Source organism: Larimichthys crocea, chromosome XVI (assembly GCF_000972845.2).
Source record: "Larimichthys crocea isolate SSNF chromosome XVI, L_crocea_2.0, whole genome shotgun sequence".
NCBI classification, from domain to species: Eukaryota; Metazoa; Chordata; class Actinopteri; family Sciaenidae; genus Larimichthys; species Larimichthys crocea.
In genome coordinates, this window is record NC_040026.1 from 17,423,327 (window position 1) to 17,443,841 (window position 20,515).

At 39.6% G+C, this 20,515-nt stretch overlaps 1 protein-coding gene across 5 annotated transcripts in view; it reads left to right on the forward strand.

Moving 5' to 3' along the window:
• vti1a (vesicle transport through interaction with t-SNAREs 1A) overlaps positions 1-20,515 on the forward strand; it is a 116,270-nt gene that overhangs the window by 16,035 nt on the left and 79,720 nt on the right. For 3 of the 5 annotated variants that reach the window (XR_003463985.1, XM_019264777.2, XM_019264778.2), the window contains exons 4-6: positions 7,480-7,557; positions 12,838-12,858; positions 19,459-19,543. Coding sequence is in view for 4 of the 5 variants with exons in the window: in XM_019264777.2 (XP_019120322.1) it covers positions 7,480-7,557; positions 12,838-12,858; positions 19,459-19,543 (184 nt within the window). In the remaining variant the exon portion in view is untranslated. The remainder of the gene's footprint in view (positions 1-7,479; positions 7,558-12,837; positions 12,859-19,458; positions 19,544-20,515) is intronic. The other 2 variants (XM_010747650.3, XM_010747730.3) reach the window with 1 other exon arrangement.

Here is a 20,515-nt window from a genome sequence, read left to right on the forward strand (position 1 = left end):
TCTTTTTTTTTTCAATTATCCCAGAGATTGGCCACCATTAGAGCATCAGCCTACTCCTGCAGTGAGACTAAACTCTTTAGTTTTATTGCCCTCATCACCACAGAGCACTTGTTTGTTCTGCATTGTCAAACTTTTTGCACATTTTTGTCTTTGTGCACTTTTATTCAGAAGTGACCCGTTTCACACATTCTCTGCTTTAAGTGCTGGTATCAAATGGCCAACAATTCCCAGTAGGAACAAAAAAAAATCTGCTGCCTTTTTAATAAAACAAAAACAATCAAATTATCAAATGGCTTATTAAAACTGTTATATGTGTAATTTTTACTTTGCAGCAGCAGTCCTTTTTATATTTACTGCTACTTTTTTTTTTAACGAATGAACCGCAGATTGTTGTGTGTTAATTATTCAACTCTGCTGTTTATTCCTGATTTGAATATAGCGAACACTATTTGCTGTATGCATTTGTTTTTTAAATCCGATTAAGAGGTGTAAGCAGGTCTTCGCCGTAGCCTTCACTTGGCTATTTCTCATAATTTTTGAACCACTGTTGCAAATTCCAGTACAAAACCTGCAGACTCCCAGGAAACTGCTAAGTGTATTGGGAAGTTCAGGAGGGCACATGTTGGAAGGGCTTTGGAGGGGGGCCTTACTGGCCTCATCAGCATTTGAATGTGTTCCGGCTAGTGAAATAACAAAGTATACATAAATATATAGAGATAATGATCTGGCTAAGTCCCTATATGTGCTGCTGTATTCTTATGCTAATGAGCGGGCTATTCAGCGCCAACAATGGTCACATTACAAGAAAAGGCAAAGCACTGAAGGAGATAGTCTTCTGTGCGTGTCCACTGACGGACGCGCACACGCACATGCTCAGCAGGCCCGACTCTTCTCCCTTTGTGTCTAGGTTTTCTTTTTTTTTCATTTTTTTTTTATTACATTTTCAATTTTAGATAACACTCCAAGAATAGACATCAAACAAAAATGAATCATAAATCGAGGTCAGGAGTGAACCTCCTTCCAAAGCAGAGAAAGGGTTAAAAGTGAAGGTATTTCTTTCTTTAAAAAAGATGGGAAGACTGATAGGAGAGGAGCTCTTCTCAGCAGAGGGTTCAGTGAACCATATGTAGGTAGCCACAGGCTAATGGGCCGGTTGGTCCCTGGCTTGCCAGGTATCCTGCAATGCACATCTCCTAACACCCCCACCACCGACACCCCCCACCTCCTCCACACACACTTTTTCCTCTCCTCGTCATCCTCCCAACACCCACCTCTACCACCCCTCCCACCTTCACTCTGTGAAAATCCCTCCTCCACTTTCCTCTAATCTCACCTTTTTCTCTGGTGCTGACCCGGGGAGGCCCACTTTATTCCCCACTGCACGCCAGAAGCCAGCGTTGTGATCGGAGCCCGAGCCCCTGTGCTGGTTCCCCCTCTCCTCTCCTCTCCTTGCCCTGGCTGCCCGCCTCCCCGATGGCTCTGCTCTATTGATTTACTCCTCCAACCAATGCTGTCTGTCTCTGTTTTGCACCACCAGCACCTAGGTCCCTCATCTCTATAACCCTCCCTCTTTCCCCATTTTCTCTCTTTCCTTCCCTTGCTCTCTTCTTTCTTTCTTTCTTTTCATACTTTCAGTCTCTCTCTCTGTCCCCTCCTACACAACCACAGGCTAGGGGAGAAAACCTGACAGAACATGAGAGAAGGAGGGAGAAAGAGATGGAAGGATGGGGGTGTGGGAAGGGAAACGGGGCCTTTGATTTTTCATTAGAAGCGCCTCCATATTTTAATATTGGGTTTAATCGGGCCCTCATGCCTTAAAGAAATAACCATTGAGAGATGATCCCTCGGCCTTCAAAAAGTATATGGCGCTTCTTCAATCAAAGCCCTCCTCGAATTTGCTCTTTTTGTTTGGAGTTCACTTGCAACCTCCCCCCCCCAACTCTCTCGTCTCTTGCCGCCTCTCGGCCTCTCGCTTTGTGGGTACAGTCGTTAGGCTTATTGACTGATCTCGGCTGTACTTAGCAATAGAAATGACTTTGACAGAGAAATACACCACCAGGTATCACAGAGGTACAAGCATGAAAGGCCCATATCAGAATAACATACTCTTTTCACCAGCGAGAGGCTAGGTATTTCCCCCACAGAGATAAAATCCTGTTTATTTGTGGCCTAATATAAAAATCTGATAGACTCAGTGATATTATGCTAAAATAGGAATTAAGGTTTCAGTTTTTTTATGGAATTAAACTAATTAAGAAAAGTTTTTTCACAGTTTTCTTTGGCCACGTCTGTTTTTGTTTTTCTTTGACATATCATCCATTTGAAGCTGATACCCTCTGTCACCCTAAAAAAAAAAAAAAAAAAAAAAAGTCTCTCATACCTGTTGTAGATGTGTCGCACGTTCATTTATTACCTTGCCTTGGTTGATCATTCACCTTTATTTGTGTTTTCGACAACCGCTTTTCTGAGACTCCTTGAGGTTTTTCATGGAAGTGGAACACAATGCCGCGTACGTAGAAGCCACCAAAGCACCAACCTGTGAGCTAATGAGAGGCCCCATGCTGTTATCTAAGGCTCCGGCTTCTCCACCACTGCTGCACTTCTATTAGGGGAGAGAACACACACCGGGCTACTGTTCACATATGTCGCGTGCGTGCGTACGTTCTCTAAAGGAGGTTTTCCCCGGCAATGCAAAGGCTTGTGGGAGCCTCCGCCTTTCACACAGTAGCCCACGCGCACGCGTACGCTTACACAAAGCACACACACAACAGTCAGAAGTGGAGGATTCGATGGCACCAAAGACCACAATAAAACAAAGGCACAAATGACACCCTCCTGTGACAATCCCAGTTGTAGCTACTTGCCTTTGTCTGATAATATATCAGATGCATTAAAGAAAAGCACTTACTTAATTGAACAACCTCTCCCGATTTTGTTTGTGTTAAAGGAGAGTTGAAGACTAGACAACAATTTGTGTGTGTGTTTGTTTTCCTTTGTGCCGGGTGTGCGCGTGTCTGTGTTAAACCCCTGCCAAGCAGAGATGCATTATTTAAGATGCTGTTGTGATACTTGTGCCTGCTTAAAGGTCTCAGCTTCCTTTTTAACGCCATGCCGCATCAGTCCACCTCTGCCCCCGCTTGTGGGGGGAAACCAGAGTGGGACCTGCTGGCACTGGTCCACACATCACCTGGGAAAATATCACAGCAGGGGGAGGAAAGGAAATGATATAGATAACCTTTTGAGTTTAGCACACATTTTCAAGAACATAGATGCATTTTATTCCAACTTTATTGTCATGTCATTGCTGACTTTAGACTTTTGTATTTCTCTTAAGGATTTTAAAGGTGCCAACCTGAAAGTTATTTTTAAAATGATTGTTTTGAAGGAGTAGCTCTGATGGTCAGGAAAATAAAAGGTTTAAATACTAGTTTCAGACAACCACATAGAGCTGGACATGAGTATTATTAGGTCTAAATCTGGAAATGCCCTGCCACTCTCCTGCTGGTGAAAAAGCCTGTAATGGAACATAGTATTGTAAATTGAATATGGTTAATTACTCTTCATGCTATGCCACCAGCCGTGTGTGCTGGGCGTAAAGGAAAAGCTTGGGAAAGTAGAGGAAAAAGCATCTGCAGAGGAACTTCAGGGCCCCTCATTACACTCTGCCCCTGGGTATTTTTACGCCTTTTATTTCCCATCTAATGAACTGTTTACATTTTTCAGCGTTCCAGGCGCCACAATAATTTGCGCTTGTCCTTGTATCACTCATTGCACGGGGCAAAAAAAGCAAGGAGAAGTGTTGGAGGGCATTGAAATGTGTGTATAAATCTCTGTTTATTTGATTTTAATTATTGTGAATTTTCTCTTTTTGTAGATATGGAACTTTTACATTACAAAGGCTATTGTTATTGTCGACCGCTTGAAATTAGGAAAGGTCACTGTTTTGCAATTATTGATACACTTTCTGTAAACAGATGTTTTTAAAGATTTACTTTCTTCTTTCTGAACTATGAAGCAACTTAAAAATCCACGTTAATTCAGACAATATATACACATGCATGCCCATATATAGTAGAAAGAAACTGTACACAAAGAAAAGATCCATATATTAGCTATAATTAAATAAATATCATTTGCTGCTTAGAGGATTATGCCAGCCTGATTAGCATATCTGATATGAATTGTTATGCATGCATATGTAATTACATTTTGATGGGTAAAGAAGAGTGTTTTTTTTTCTTCTGCTGTCCATGTCAACAGAGGTAAAATGTGTGTTTTTGACAGGACACCAGCACCTCCATCGCTGCATTTGACGGGATGTGTAGAGTTTTAAAAGGCAGGCCACTTTGCATAAAGTTAAGATGTACCTTTGTACTTCTCTTGTGTGCTTCCGGGAATAGAAGCAAACTCTCACCCAAGATTAAAAAAGTGACAAAAGACAGACCTTTCAAAAGGATTTAAAAAAAAGCTCCCTCTTTTTCTTCTCTGAGCAATAAGGTATCTTCTGAAAGCGCTCAGTCTTTTTTAGATTACAAAGCCTGATTAGGTGGTTTTGTCTTAGGATGCGGACCTCAGTCTCTCATTGCAGTTACATACTGTAACTTCACTTGTCTTCATAGAATAGAAGATATCTACTTTCCTGACCTCAAGAGTGATCCCTGTTGTCACTTAGCTTTTTTTTATTATTATTTGTGCAAAAATCCTAACTCAAAATCATAATCTGCTACTGTATTAGGCAGTCGATATTGCACAGCTGTTTATGTTTTACATCAAATGAGCAGTAGTAATCACTCAGGAATCTGTTGTTTTCCAGAGGGGGAATCCAAAAACTGGAGTGTATACTGTAGGAACAGGGGAAGTAGCGGCAACACTTTCATTTCAATGACATTTTCCATTCTTTATACTTTCTTTGTTATCTTCACTGCTCTCATTGCAGAAAACGCTTCATACATTCATCTGTAACAGACAGCTATTTAGAAATACCAAAAAAACCCTGCATATAGTTTGAAGGCGACGTAAGCCTTAACATTCAAATCAATGCTTCTCCCAGGCTTCCTCGTCTCAATTACTGGTGAAGTCATCTTTCCCCCTAAGTTGCACTGCAGCTCTTTAAGATGAAACTCGACTTAAATGGAATATGTGGGTGTTTTCATGGCAACAAATATATGTGTGTGTGAGTGTGCCTTGTGTACAAGTGTTACATGCTGTTTCCAAATTGATGCTTATTGTCTTTCTGGTTTTACTCAAATATGAAATTCCTTTTTAAAGTCCTGACGGCAACAAAGTGACCACTTATTTACCCCTGCACAGATGATGGGTCTCAAAAATGTTGACATTAGTATTAAGATATAAAGTCAGCATAAACAAAACAAATTTTAGAGCGACGAATATGAACACTTTAATTATTTTTTTGTATATATTTTCCTCCAGATATCAACAAAGGATGAAGAAGACAGAAAAAACCCCAGTTATTATTATACTATATATGCATGTTTATGTCACATATATTTACCACACAGCGACATCAAGAAAGCAAATTGACTTGTGTGATTTAAAAAATATATTTTTTTTTCTATATATTTTGGAATTTGGGTGTTGCAACAATTATAAGAAACTTAAAAGTTTAATAACTGAGCCAAGTGTTGTATGGCACAATCACAAAAAACATCTTGAACAGCACATTTTGACACAGTGCTCCAGTGTGTGGAAGGAGGGGGTGGCGGTTGTGTTTTATTTGACTCAGTGCTGCAGATCTTCTTCTTTTTCCCCACAGTAGGCGTTCTGTGGTTTAGCTTAGGTCCCCGCGGTTGAGTATTGTTTGGGTGCGCTCTTTATCTAATAGGTTTTGTGGTCTGGGTCAATCAGGCCCTCCGTCTAGTCAGTAATTACTCCAGAGAACTGTGGCCCTCACCACCATGATAATAACAACCAAATCACATCAGCCATGACTTTCCACTCAGTGCTCCAGATTATGAGGAGAGACAAAAAAAAAAAAAAAAAAAAAAAAAAAAAAAAAAAAAAAAAAAAAAAAAAAAAAAAAAAAAAAAAAAAAAAAAAAAAAAATCAACTGGCTCGATTGTGATTGGTTCCAAAGTTATTTCAATCAAGGAACTTGATATCATCACTCTTGAGGTTCGAATTGGCTTTTTCAAGTTTGATTTGTGCTTTTCTTAAGAAAGGTACCATCAAAGTACTGCAATAGCTTCTTCAAACTTTAACTGATAATAAAGAGATACTGGGAAGGAATACTGTATTTGAGGAAAAAAAAAAGTCCCCACCAGGTAATTGGTGTTCCTCCACTGATTCTCTTACTTTGTTTTATTTATTTAGAGTCGAGAACTAAATAAATATAGAAAATAGAAAGAATTCGTGTTGTGAAAAAGTGATATTTTCATTCCTATGCTGGTATTTGTCTTTGATTTTTGCCCACCTCCTGCAGCCCACCTAGAAACCCTGTCAAGGCAGGGAGAGAAAGCGAAGGAGGCTTAGTAAACACTTTCTGTGTCTGCTGCTGGTGTGTATTTAGTTTAGAGGGCATGCCAAGAGGCTGTTTTTCCATGGGTCGGGCGTCTGTAAACAAGCGGTACAACGGCAGCCCACTCTTCGACAATCGGAGGTGGCACGCTCTGAAGTGTGCATGAAATGTGTGTGTCTGAGTGTTTGTCTTTTTGGGTTGCTTTTTTTTTTTTTTTTTGGACATGGCATTCCCTCTTATTCTAGCCTATCTGGAGACAGAGAAAGAGAGAGAGTGAGAGAGGGTTTGTGTGTGTGTGTGTATACGTGTGTGTGTGTGTGTGTGAGAGAGAGAGATAGATAGAGAGAGAGAGAGAAAGAGAGAGAGAGAGAGGCAACCCCAAATCCGATGGGCCGCCAATGGGTGATGAATTATTCCCTGTCTGAGTCTCAGCATTGGTGTTATCACAGAGCCTGCCACTGCACTGGGATGACAGCGGTGACAGCCCCCAGAAAAGATTTAGCGCTGACAAGTGATACTTCCTCATAATACATCTCCCTGGCCCTCTCCCCTGTCCCCCTGTTCCACAGCCTCTCCATGCACACAAGATGAGGTTCTTTATCCCTCAACTTATATTTGTTTAAGTGGGCAAGGTGGTCGGGGGGGGGCTCTTTGCCACCACTTCTGTGGCACAAGTGCACTAGGTACAGTAGATCACCTCGGAAGGGAGTCACGGGCACAAACCTAGATGTGCTTGTTTTCAGTACATGTGTTGTAAGGGTACACACACACACACACACACGCTCCCGCAGACACATTCGCAGACATACTCACAACCTGCAAGTGTATGACTTGTCACCGAGTTCCATTAGGGGGCTCTCGTGCTTAAGGAATGCCTGTTGTGTTTTTGCATCAACAACAGTACTAAGCCATATTTCCCCACTTGTTTTCTCTTTTTGCTCTCCTCTGTTTCTCCCTTCTCTTCTTCTTTTTGTCCTTCTTCCTCATTCCTCCTCCCCCTGCAGAAAAGGTCACGTATTGCCTACAGTGATGAGGTGCGCAACGAGCTCCTGGGGGATGACGCCAGCTCCTCGGAGAACCAGGTGAGGTGCTAATCAGGGGCCCAAACGACACCAGTGTGGGTGGCTGACTGGCCCCTAGGGTGAGGAGGTGGGCCCCTCATAGGGGCCATCGAGAGCTGAAACCACAGTATTGTTACCAAGTCATGCGGAAGGAACACTGTTTAATGCAAAGCTGTGCTGCCAGTGAGTGGGCTTGGGGCATGGGACTAGTGTCTGGCTAAAGCCAGATTGTGACCGGCACGCACGCACACACACACACTCTTATGCACATCTAAACCAAAAACCCGGCATCCCAACTCCAACCGTCCCACAGCTGTTCTCCAGCCGGGTGTGGACTTAAGGCCAATAATAGATCCTCCATCCTCGCATCAAGTTCCACAGACATACGTGCACACGCAGGATCGCTAAATATCGTTCTCTTTAAACTCCAAGGGTGACAAACCTGTACATTGCAGATACTCTGATATAATTCAGGTTGTCACATTGTTGACAACTGATATAAAAAATAAAAATAAAAATCACTGAAATATTTTGGTGTAGTACTCCATAGAAAATTATCCTTTCACCTCTACATATTTATTATTATTTAATGTCAGCCTTTAATCAAAAATATTAAATTCTATTTGACTTCTTAATCACAGTATTCACAATTGTTTTATCATTTATTAAAACACAATGACATTTTCTTTGAATATCAGTTTAGCCTGTTGAATTGGGGACACAAACAAAAGATAAAGAGCACATTAACAATTTCCATTCATTGTCAGCAATGTCTACCAAAGATTAATTCACAGCAGTCGTGAAAATGGCAACGAAGAACAGCAATTATCGTGAATTGTGATCTTAATTGGCCAAAATAAGCCACATGTTATTTTAAACTTAAGCTGTTTTGAACAAGCACTTTTGGATAAATGCAGAACTGCATCAAAACAGCGATACATCAATGGATTCAGCAAACAGCGTTTTAACATTTAAGATGCACTTACCTATTGCTCACCTGCACAGCTGCCACTCATACGCAGCCACTCTCAACTATGACCAAACGTCTTTTGACTAATTATATATTGCCTTTTACAATCGGCTGTCAACTTGGAGGGGTTACTGTGTCTCAAGGCACACACAATCACACGCTCACATGCAAATAAATACTTATGCATTGCAAACGTGCACATTCAAAAAAGAAAGAAGACAGAGATGAATACTCAAATGCATATTTGCACATTTAGTCCCACAGTGCTTTATGAGTATATTTAGATGATTCACAGCTAAACAAAGCCAAATAAAGTTGTCTGTTTTGTTTTTTTGAACGTTTCCCTATTACCATTTCAATGATGACCCATGAACTGCACATCTTGCAAACATATGTATCACGAGCCACGATGTGTAATTGAAATGCATATTCCCGGCAAATTAGTGAGACACAAAAGTGACTCTGACATTTTATGCACAAGTTGGAAGAAGATTTGCTGTCAGAAATGTCACGTTTGAGACACGGATGAGTTCTATCAGAATCCTGTCATGGAAAAGCTGGATCACATTTAATTTTAAAACCTATTCTCCTTTCATTAAAAAATTATCTAAAAATATTTAGAAATAAATATTAAGAAATACAGAATTTACACATCTCAAAGAAAATTCTAGGAAAATAAAATGTAATAGTGTGGAATTAATATTGTGGAATGATCTTCAACATTTATATTCAAATTTTTGGAAATTGTTGTTTTATTATTGCAATTATTGTTTTAAAAATAATTACTATTCTTGACAATAATTATCACATTTATTTTATAGTGTTTTATGACAAATTATTTCATTTCGAAATGGGGGAAAAAATAAAATGTTGAGCTACTTCAATCTGTGCATGCACACATGTCAGGAAGAATAGAGGTAACAGAATGTGACATCTGTGAACACTATCCACTGCTTCATTCCCAGTTCACATCATCATAATAAATGTTAAATATCATTTATAAAATCAAAGGTTATGTTAAAATATATAAGATATATTTACCATAAAACAAATTTATAGCCAAACATGATACATTAATATACCAGGCTTCATTTTATCTTATTCTCCCAATTTCTGTTTTGCAAAAAAGACTCCAATCCTTAATATGTTTAAAACATACACTCTAAATGATTTCAATTAGGAAAAACACAGTAATAATTAGCAATAATAATGTCTAATGTTAAACTTCAAAAATTGTAATTATACAATATATCTAAAACACGCCCAACAAAGCTTTGGAAAGAGTTCATGCCAGGGGCAGAAGCAACGTAAACAGATGGTATACATTTTCCCCTTTTCTCCCAGGTGCCGCATTTACCTCATTTTCATTTTAAAACTTGTGGAGATAATACTTGTCTTGGTCTTGCTGTGAGTGGAGTACTCAGAACTTCAGGGTTTTTTTTTTTTTTTTTTTTTTTTATCTAAAGAGACGGCGGTGATAGGAGAGGGGAAAAGATGGTGGGGGCCGGGGCAAGTCGGTCAATTTAATTCCTGACGATCTGAAAGAGGTCAGGATCATTTCATATAGCCCTGGCTGAGCAGATCATTACCAGTCACAAATCTGTTGGTTACATGGCAAGGATTTATTGCTAAGTAAATAGGGAACCGTCATAAGTTCTGAAAATGGCGTGTTGGCCCTGCGATAATGGCTAAAGGACGATTTAATAGAGTTCGGCATTTATTCGTTATCTGTATGCGGACAGAGACTGAATTGGCACTATCGCTCGTTTTTTTAATAATGTGGTAGGCTACTATTGCACATTTTTTCTTTCTGTTTCCTCTACATGCAACACACGCACAAATGTTGGTGCACACACACACACACACACACACACACACACACAGGCGCCACACACAAAGCAGCAAATGCACACACATTTTTCACACACGAACACTATACGGAATAGTTTCGATTTCAGTCACAGCAGAAGGCTTGGCCACAAGAGATTGTGCTGGTTTGAGCCGGCATGGACCAGATTTTACAGGCTACAAAGGAAGCAGATTACCACTTGTATCGAATTCCGTATTGGATAAAAAAAATAAAAAAAATCTTTTGTTTGAAAAAAAAAAAAAAGAAAAAAGAAAAATTGCTGATTATCATAACAGAAAAATTGCAGCAGTGCAATTTTGAATACTGGCTGGCATCACAAAAACACAAGGAAAGGCGCTCATGCAGGAGTAATTATAACATTTACAATATTCTGTATTTACTGCTCTATATCTCTTGAGCAACGCGAGCATCGTTGGTTGTACTAAAGAATGGATGCCAAAGAAAAATAAAGCTAAACAGGAAGAAACAAGAAACACAGCTCAACATGCCCCTCGTATAGTTTTAACAAATCCTCCATGAGGACTTGCAATCAGTCAGGCAGCACAAATGAGCTAGAACAAGTTTTGTTTGGTACCCATTGACTGATGGCAGAGCTGGGGTGAGGGATCGCAGATTCTGCCGGGTGTTTTTTTTAAGCCCCAAATAACCACATCCACAGTGTAGTTTTAAACTTTAGCCTCTTCAATAATGCATTCTTAGTGGGGAGTTGCTGCTTAAGTTAGAGAAGACAGTTTCCACTCTTAAGTGCGTCTTGTTACTGCCAACATTTTCAAGGAAAAGAAAGCTCTTTAGAAAAACATGCAATTATACTTGTTTACCTCCCACATGACAGATATTGACAATATGTTTATATTTGCAATATTGCGGTGAGACATGGTAGATGTATTTTTTGATTGGTGGAAAAAACAAAACACAAAAGTGATGCAGGAACTATTTTTGAGATGCTCCTAAAATGACAAGGAGGAAACGCTGTGACAAATGTAAGATTGTTATGTGTGAAGTACCTGATGTATTTGTTTGTGTTTTATATAGTATAGATTGCTCCTGGATTTATTATTGTATGACAAATTTCTTTCTGTTTACTAGCGGTGTAATATAAATAGAGGCAAATGTATGCAGTACGGCGTTGTTTTTGGTTATGCAGGTTTTCGCTATAATGTTAAATGTTAGCTCTTTAATTTATTCTGGTCACAAGAGCAAGTAGAAGGACCTGATGCTTCACTTGCCCCCCTTTGTCACTTGTTTTAAATTATTTGAACACAAAGATGCCATTTTCTGACCCTCTCCCAGATGCATTTCTAACCTTTGAAAGTTAGCAATCAAGTTTGTAATTCAGGATCTAAGAACTACGTCCTTTTATGTATATAATATGAAATTATTCCAGACTCACAAAATTTGCAATAAACAGCAGAAGCAATACTGGCCCTGAGCCTCCCTTTAGATCTGCTAACCTTTAATGTTCACCAAGAAATGTGGATTTAAAAAAACAAATCACCTCTGAAAGGCTTGCAAATCAAGAAATATGTCCTTCCCCTTTTTTCTTCCAAACGTGTTGCATTCCCACGATAAGCCCCATCCCTCTTTCCTTCTCTACAGCCCTCGCTTAAGAACAGGCAAGGGAAGCAACCTTTCTAATTGTGATTAGGCATAATTAATGGCAAATGGGATTGTTGCACTCCCACAAATGTCTGATTCATTATCAGAGATGCAAGGTTTCCCAGGACAGGGAATAGGAATAGCATTTCTTATTTACTTCACTTTAAATTCGCTATTCTCTTTCATCAAAAATGTATAGCTATGCTAAGATTCATTTTTCATGATCTGTAGCTGTCCCAATAATAAGCTGCACTGTATGTATATACAGTGGTAGCCTCACATGGCTTTCCACACATAATCTACACCACATGCACCTTTACTGAGATGCATAAGCTGCATGAAATATTGACAGCATATCAGCATTGATAAACAGTTGTACAAATGGAGTGGCTCAGCATTTCTCTAACTTGGTTCCAAAGGGCACATGATTCTTTTTATCCATATCCAGAGAATTCAGCAAATTGACAGATAAAAAATATTTTTCCACAACATTTAAAACTGTAACTGTGCAGACTATATTTTGCTCTATTTCTTCTTCCCTTTTGCTATATCAGCGTTTGTGATGTGACTTTCTTGATAATGTAAGTGGAGCGATCCATTCCCTCTCTTTGTTTAATGTGACAGCGCCAGGACTTGATCTTTGTTTGTTCAAAAAAGTCAGCCGGAGCGGCGTGTTTAGCTTCGTTTAATGTGTTTGTCTTGTGATTTCCAAATGCTAAACATGCAAACGGGTAAATCGCCAAGGTTAATTCTGTACCCAGCCACATGATTGATCTTCTTCCTGCCATGTTCTTCTGCTTTTTTTTTATCTCTCCTTCACTCTCTTCCATCTTTCTCCCTTCTCCCTTTTGCTCTCATGATGCAGTTGATTAAGTTACGTGAAGAGGTAAGTGCTTCTCCGCTATAACAATTTAAGTTCTGCTTTCCCACTGAAATTTAAATTTGCTCTCCTTTTTCTTGTATCAAATTAAAATCGGCTCATTTGGACACTTTTTTGCGTCTCTGATTTAGCAGCTTACGGGTCAAGCCAAAGATAATGAATTCACTGAAGACCAGTTCCTCCAGTTTACTTACCTCGAATACCAGAAAGTGGAGATAATATGGTATTTCTGATCCCCCCTTTTTGAAGACAAATATTGGGGATTGAAGCAAGGCGTACAGTAGCTTCGGTTATCCTGGCCCAACACAGTTTCTTTAACTTTTTAGCTTCAAGAGGGAACCGCTGCTTACAAGATTAACTTTGCCTTCATTTTCTTGAATGGGGCCATATTAGTTTCTCTTTGCCTTTTGCAGTGAATGGGATTGAGGTTACATGTTATGCTATACATAGCAACAGACTGTAGGGTAGTTATTGTTTTGTCATTCACCACTGCATTCACGTCACCACCATTGTCAAAGATTACTGAACTCGAATCATTTCAATCTGTTTCATTGTTTGTATCCTATAATGTGCAATGAACGCTGCCAGGTACAGTCTGTGTCAACTTCTAGCTTTATAGTTGGTGCTCAATGAAAATGTAGATCAGCTCCAACAAACAAAAATATTAAGAAACATGTCAGCTGTTAGGCACTGTACATTGTTTACCTGTAGATTATGTTTTTTATGAAGATGCAACACTTAAAATACCATTTTGATACAGCAGATAAAGGTAACTACAATACACAGTAAGCAGAAACACAAATTATGGTTAGCGTTTCACAGGTTTTAGGTTTTGTGAATTGATTAGAACCAAGTGAGAAGTTAAGCTAATACGCATAAATGATTATTTTGCTATTCATGTAACTTGGTGGTGTTTAACGAAAGGCACTGATGCTGGAATTAAAATTGTGGTTCCATGAACCTTTGTTTTAGCTGTAACTTTAATACAGATGCTCTAATTGAGCCGCTCCACTCATAATTAAAAACAAATTAACTTTGTAAATTGAATTCATCTTTCAGTTGAAACAGCTAATTGAAACAAATATGATATTGGACTGCCATGACAACCTGTCTATTTGTCATTAGTTTTTTTTTTTTTTTAAAGACTGAAACGTCATCAAACGTTATTTAGCCAGCGTAATAATTCAAATCTTCAGCCTAAGAATGCCTGAAATGATGATTTAGTGGCAGCGAAGTTAGATAGTGGTATTTAAAAATCACATAAACTTACATTGAGCATACACAGCCATTTAGATTTTAAACTTTAAACATTGGTTCCTGGACGGTCCAGCAGTAATACTCATATAAGCTCAAATGCCATCATACTTTACATTACATTACATTTAGCAGACGCTTTTATCCAAAGCGACTACTTACACCTGTAATGTCAATTTTATAATATAACTGCTTCTCTAAATATAAGATATGGCCGATATTATCATAATGTTAATAATCAACGCTCAGTAGTATTTTAAGTAATGCTCCAAAACATATTTTAGAGATATTTCTCTCTAATTGATGCCGATTTTGTGTGTTTGTGTTTGTAGGTTACATTAAATTGTCCTTTGAAGCATGACTGAACTTGTATTTGCAGGTGTACTTACAGTATGTTGTTAAATGTTGCCTTTGAGTGAGGCTGTGATCAAGAGAGCTGCTGCTGAAACAGAGTAATTCAGTTCCTATCAAAGCCTCACCATTCACACCTATCCATAATTTAGAGCGCCATCCTGCCCCAGATGCCATGTTATCATGTTTTTTTTCTTTTATTTAGCTGTACTTTTGTTTCCCCTCCTTCTCCCTACGTTTTTATGCATCCCTTCCTAGCCTGAGATTCAGAAGACGTCTTGAGTTACCTCACCTGTCTAACCCCTTTGGATTGGCCCAATCTGTGTAATCGGGCTTGATTCTGCGCCCTCTTCTCCATTGCACTTCTCCATTGCAGTCTTTTACCCTTCTGCTCTTCCTGCATTTGAATCAAAGGCTGGTACAGCTTATACACACTTAAGCCTTGCTTTTAAAAAACTATACTTTTTTTTTTCTTCGGCTGAAAAACATGTTTAAATATTTAGCACCCATATTCACAGCTGTTTGACACTTGTAATTCCTCGTCTTACAAGTCCCAAACAAACGGCACAGAAGATCACACAGTCAGTCTGAATCACAGCTGTCATCATTATTCACTTTGACTCTCCCCCACCCTTATTGAAATAATAAGGAAATCATCTGAACTTTGGAAAATGGTGATAGTAACCGCCTGTGTTTGATATTGAAAAAAGGCAGGAGAGCGAAAGAAGAGGGGAGAGATTTCTTTTGAGCTACAGCTGCATTGTTCTGGGGCTCCCTGTTAATAACTTACAACTGAAGAGTGTTTCTTGACGCAAAAAAGCACAACAAAAAAACACCATTTTCATGGTTCCTAAGAAGATCTTTGTTCAAAATGTAGGTGTCAGATGAAAAGGCATACATGCATGGGCGTGCATGTGGAGGGGGGTGCACAACTGCACTCAGAGATGCACAATATTTATCATATATTGTATTTAAATCCTTTGTTAGAACGTTCCACGAGACAATCAGATGTGATTTTGGTGAGATCCTTCTTTTTGCTGAAGTAGATTAATGGCAGATATGAATTATAAGCCGGTATTCGAGCTGGAATAGATGTTAGGGTATGTGTGCCTTTGCTTTATTCTGAAGGTTTTCACCATGGTTATATCAGTACCACGGGGGTCAAGTCTTGATATGTGACGTTGTAGCACAGTAGGGGCTGGCAGACACTTTGCATTTTCCTCGACAAAAATGCTGACAAGTATGTCTTGGATTTTGCTTGCTAACTGCAGAATAAAATGGTAGCTGAACGCTTCGATACATTCACATTTTTGTGGTTGTTGTGTGACATTTGCATATTGGAACAAAATTGCTTTCCTGAAAAAAGTAAGTCACTTCATTTCAGATTAAGTTTGTAGACATAATCTCTCTATCAGCCTCGACTGTGACTACGCACTGTAGGATGTTTTTAGTTTTAATTGTACATGTTCCTTTTCATTATTTTTCCACAGTATCATCCTGTGTCCATGGCTGGATTGTTTCATTATTAGGGCCATCACAGTGCACCATTACTGGATTCTTAGTGGCTGAACTCTCACCCTTTCCTTCAGGTTCTGTCACCGTCAAACTCGGGGCGCATTATTCTAATGATCACACACACATATACACAGCCATTGCCACCACTACTACCCCCCAGCAACCCCCCCCTCTCTCTCCCACCTCACGCACCCACCCACACTCACCCTCCCTTCCCCCAGGCCCTAAAAGAAGACAGAACGAGGTAGAGAAAAGAGAGAGAGAGGGAGAGAGAGAGAGAGAAATTCAGGAGGAGAAAGCTTTGAAGTGGCTTTCCATCGCAGTGAGTCTGCCGGCCGTCTCCCCGAGACGTGTCACCTTTGCCGAGAGGGAATAGGAAAATCACGTTTCGAATGGTAATGATAACATACTAATCACTTGAGCTCTTTGAAGAACCCGGGGAGTGCGCTACTCTGTCAGTATCCCTGGCTGCCTCATGCTCCCAGGCACACGCAGGCACTGCAGCCATGGTCTAGGTGTATTAGCTTAAGCATTGCATGTCAATACGTCCCCTCTGATCCATAGGGGCTCATTATAGCCCAAGCTTGGTATCCATTTTCTCCTGCGTGCACACTGCCACTTTCTCTGCCGGTGCCACTGCCACTTCCACACCCATGTAACCCCTCCCTGAAATCCCCTACCACACCCTTCCCTCCAAAAAAAAAAAATGCATCCTGTCCCGCTCACCGTCTCGTCATTACTCTCCTCCCTACCAGCAGCCCATTTTACCACCCACCCGCCTGTTCCCATATCCCTCCATCCTCCCCCTGCCCTCCCTTTAACTATTAAAAAGTATCTCTGCAATTTTAAATGACATCTGTCAGCGGCACGAAGAAAAAGGAAGCGAGGGAAAGAAAAGAGTTCAGAGGGAGTTTTCTCCACCCTGCTCCCATCCCTCTTATTGTCAAACTTTGAAAAGTGTGTCGTTGACTTTTTTTTTTTTTTTCCTCCACGTTTTTCATTTCCTCTGAGTGATTAGCTGGTACACATTTTGACAGCCTAACCAAAACTAGAGATTTCACTTCTCCCCCTGTCCCCTTCGCTCATGTGATGGGCATAAACCCTTGTCAGAGAGGCGGTTGTCATTCGTCGGGTTGTTTTTGAGTGTCAAGTACGTTACATCTGATCAGTTTCTTAACATAGCACATTAGAAAGGCCATCAAAACCAACATCGTTCGAGTAAACATTTAAGTCTTCCATATTTATGCTGTTTATGATCCTCTCTACTGAATCCAGTCTGGATTTAATGAAAGCTGGGTCTTAGTTTGGACTTGCAGGTGTATATATACATCTGAAGTTTATGTGTTAGGTAGATACAGATTAAGGACATACTAAACTGAAATGACACTGATTACATGATGGTATTGACTACTTTTTTTATATGGCAATATGGTATAGAGAATAAACTTGAGTTATTGTAGGTAGTCCTTTAAATACATCTAAACGTTTGCCGGACAGTTTGTAGCATGGTGAAAGTACTAAGTTAATTTTGAAGCAATCACCAAAACACTTTGTTCAATCTGTAACATATGTCACCAGTAAGCATGATGATGAAATAAAAGGGCAACAAAGGAAAGAACTTAGCTATAATTATTAATATCCAGGCATTATTTGCAACAAAGAATGATCAAACAGATTCTTCCATGATTATCCTTCTTCTCATATAGTACACCAGCCTCATTTAATGAGAGACACAGCTTATTAGATCTTGGAAACACAGAATCACATGTAATATAGACATTTGGGAAACACCCTTAAATAAACAGACCATCCTCATGACAGTTACAGGTCATGGGGAACTGTACCATTGGTTTGAGGTGGAGGGGAACCTCCATCGTAAAGCTATAGTAAAAACTACCATTATCCAGTACTGGCATTTTATGGCAACAACCAAAGCAAGTGAGATCAGTGATAGTTAGTGAGCCTCTTTTTGTACAATGATTGCAAAAAAATGATGTCACGTTTAAAACATTAAATTGGGTATTATCCAGCAAGAGATTTAATGGTTACTTAAAATATGGTTTCCAGCCCTCAGATTGACTACCTGTAGCTCTTAGCTGCAATGAAACTCAGGGTGCCCTGATGGTGGCAGTGGGAAGAATTGTGTATAAACCAAATCTAAGACAATCACTGGCAACATGTGTACAAAACTCACTAAAATCCCACTAATTGCTGAAAAGGTTAACCTAACTAATTCAGTCATTGTCGTTAACTCAAGATTTTGTCTTGATGTAGCATTGGTTCCACGTTGTTAATTTTTATTTGGATGTAAGAAAATGTTTGTGTTTCTATTTTTCCATAGAACAGCATACATGTTTTAAAAGTATATCTCTTAATACGTGCTGCAGTGATTGAATATGTGAACACAACGAAAAAACCCCCCCCATAAAAGTACATTCCTGCGTTTGAGAGCCCTTAAGATGGAATTCAAGGCCATCAGTCAACCGATCAGATCTTCTCTCGCCTTGCTTATCAGACATGAATTGTTTAGCTATAGAGAAGAAACTCAAACCACTGATTTTTCTCGGTGTCCAAGGAACAGCTATCAGTTGATATGTGTACACATGATATTTGAGCCCTGCCTAACACCTTGATACTCATAAACATCCACTTTGAAAAAAATGATCAAATTGCTTATTTAATTATTTATGAAACGCATCTTTTTCTTGATATGCTCTGTGAACTGCATGCTTTCAACGGGCAGCCTTGTCAATTGTTGATAGCTGTGAGTAAGCCAAGGGGGGATGCCGGAGCTCATATATGATGAATAGTGTTTTGGTCCTCCTAATGTGGAAAAACAACAAGCAGAAAATAAATGTGATGCTTTAGTTAAGGATAATTAACATCTCACACATCTGTAATGCTATGTTTTATATAATGATAATAATGATAATAATAATAATAACAATAATAATACTTACACTTACTCATCTCATTACTATCTGTAGTTGAGGTGTCAGTTGTTGGTTTTGTTTTAAATTTCTTGGACTGAGTTGGAAGCTTCACCTGGACAAGATTTTTCCTTTTTTACCTGGAAAGCTTCAGATAAAATGTTATTTTATTTTAATTCGCTCCACCTCCCTGCCTTAACTTTTCTCTGCGTGCAGCAGAAGGCTGTGTTGTGAAACAATACAAGGAGGCAACAAACCTCAAAGTAGTTCTTGTTTTTATGTCCAAGATGAGGCGGCAGCGCGTCTTACATTGTCAGCCTCAACATGCATATGCTTGATATTCCATCAGCATATAACACATTGTCATCCATGAAGGTTATTGCCAACCTGGCTTTATTATGCTGTTGCTGTGGATGTGGTCTGTCTGTTTAGGTGACAGTGTTGATGTGTTTCTTTGAAATGGGTCCCAGCCCTCTCAATCAATTTTTTTTTTTTTTGTGTGTGTGTGTTTGTTTCTCTGGCTTTATTTATTTATTTTTTTTTCCATTTGTTGCAGAGAGCGCATCTGTTGGACAACACAGAGAAGCTGGAAAGGTCATCACGGAGACTGGAAGCCGGCTACCAGATAGCAGTAGAAACTGGTACGTATTCTGTTTTGGATTGGGTTAGGAAAAGAGTAAGGGTGGTGTTGGGCGGGGGTTCAAGATAGTGGTGAGGATGAGTGAGCGACAGCAAATTGTCTTGCTCATATGCGAGATGTGTGTGTGTGTGTGCGTGTGTTTGGGGGGGCGGGTGGGGGGTCGAAAAAAAAAAAAAAACTCTTTCCTTGACGCCTGATGACATTTTCGGGAGCACATCAAAGGCGAGCCAGGGAGTGAGAGAGAGAGGTGTACCGGCGACAGATCGGGCGCCGCTTCTCCTCGCACTGCTCCCGAAGAAAATTCGTGCATCACTGTGGCTGTGTGTGTTGTGCATGCATGCGTGTGTGTTGGGTGGGTGGTGGTGTGTTTTTCTTTTTTTTTTCCCCCTACAAACAGACAGGGGGTCTATGAAAATAAACAACGTCAGCGTTCCTCCTGAAGTTCTTAATTCAGGTGTGCAGAAGCAAGAAAAAAAACCCATAATATCACTTTCTAAATAAACCATCCAAAAAAAAAAACACACACAACTCCTTTTTTCCTCATTATCAAGGATGGTTTTTATCTTAAAATAGGAAAAAAAGCTCATTGAGATCTTAAATAGATTTAACCAGTTAGCATATTTTTTTTCTTCTTCCTGTCTTCCTTCCTGACAGTCACCACATTATTGAGGCAGAGTGTATTCCTCAGAGATGTATCAAAGCTCATTCTTGAAGTATCAACCAGCTTTCTGTGGCTTCCGTTGTAGTTTTGAAAAAGTTTGTCAATTTACACTATAATCGCGGGGTGGCTGGTGTGTGCGACATCGACAGATTTAATAATTCAAGTCAAGGAAGGTTCGCACGCAGACCACCGGCTTTTGATGTTCTCTGTAACTTGCATTCACAAATTCATAAATACAATCTACATTCTCTGCTTAAAAATGTTGATCCAAATGCCTCAGATGATCAACCGATATCCAAGTTTCTCAACTGT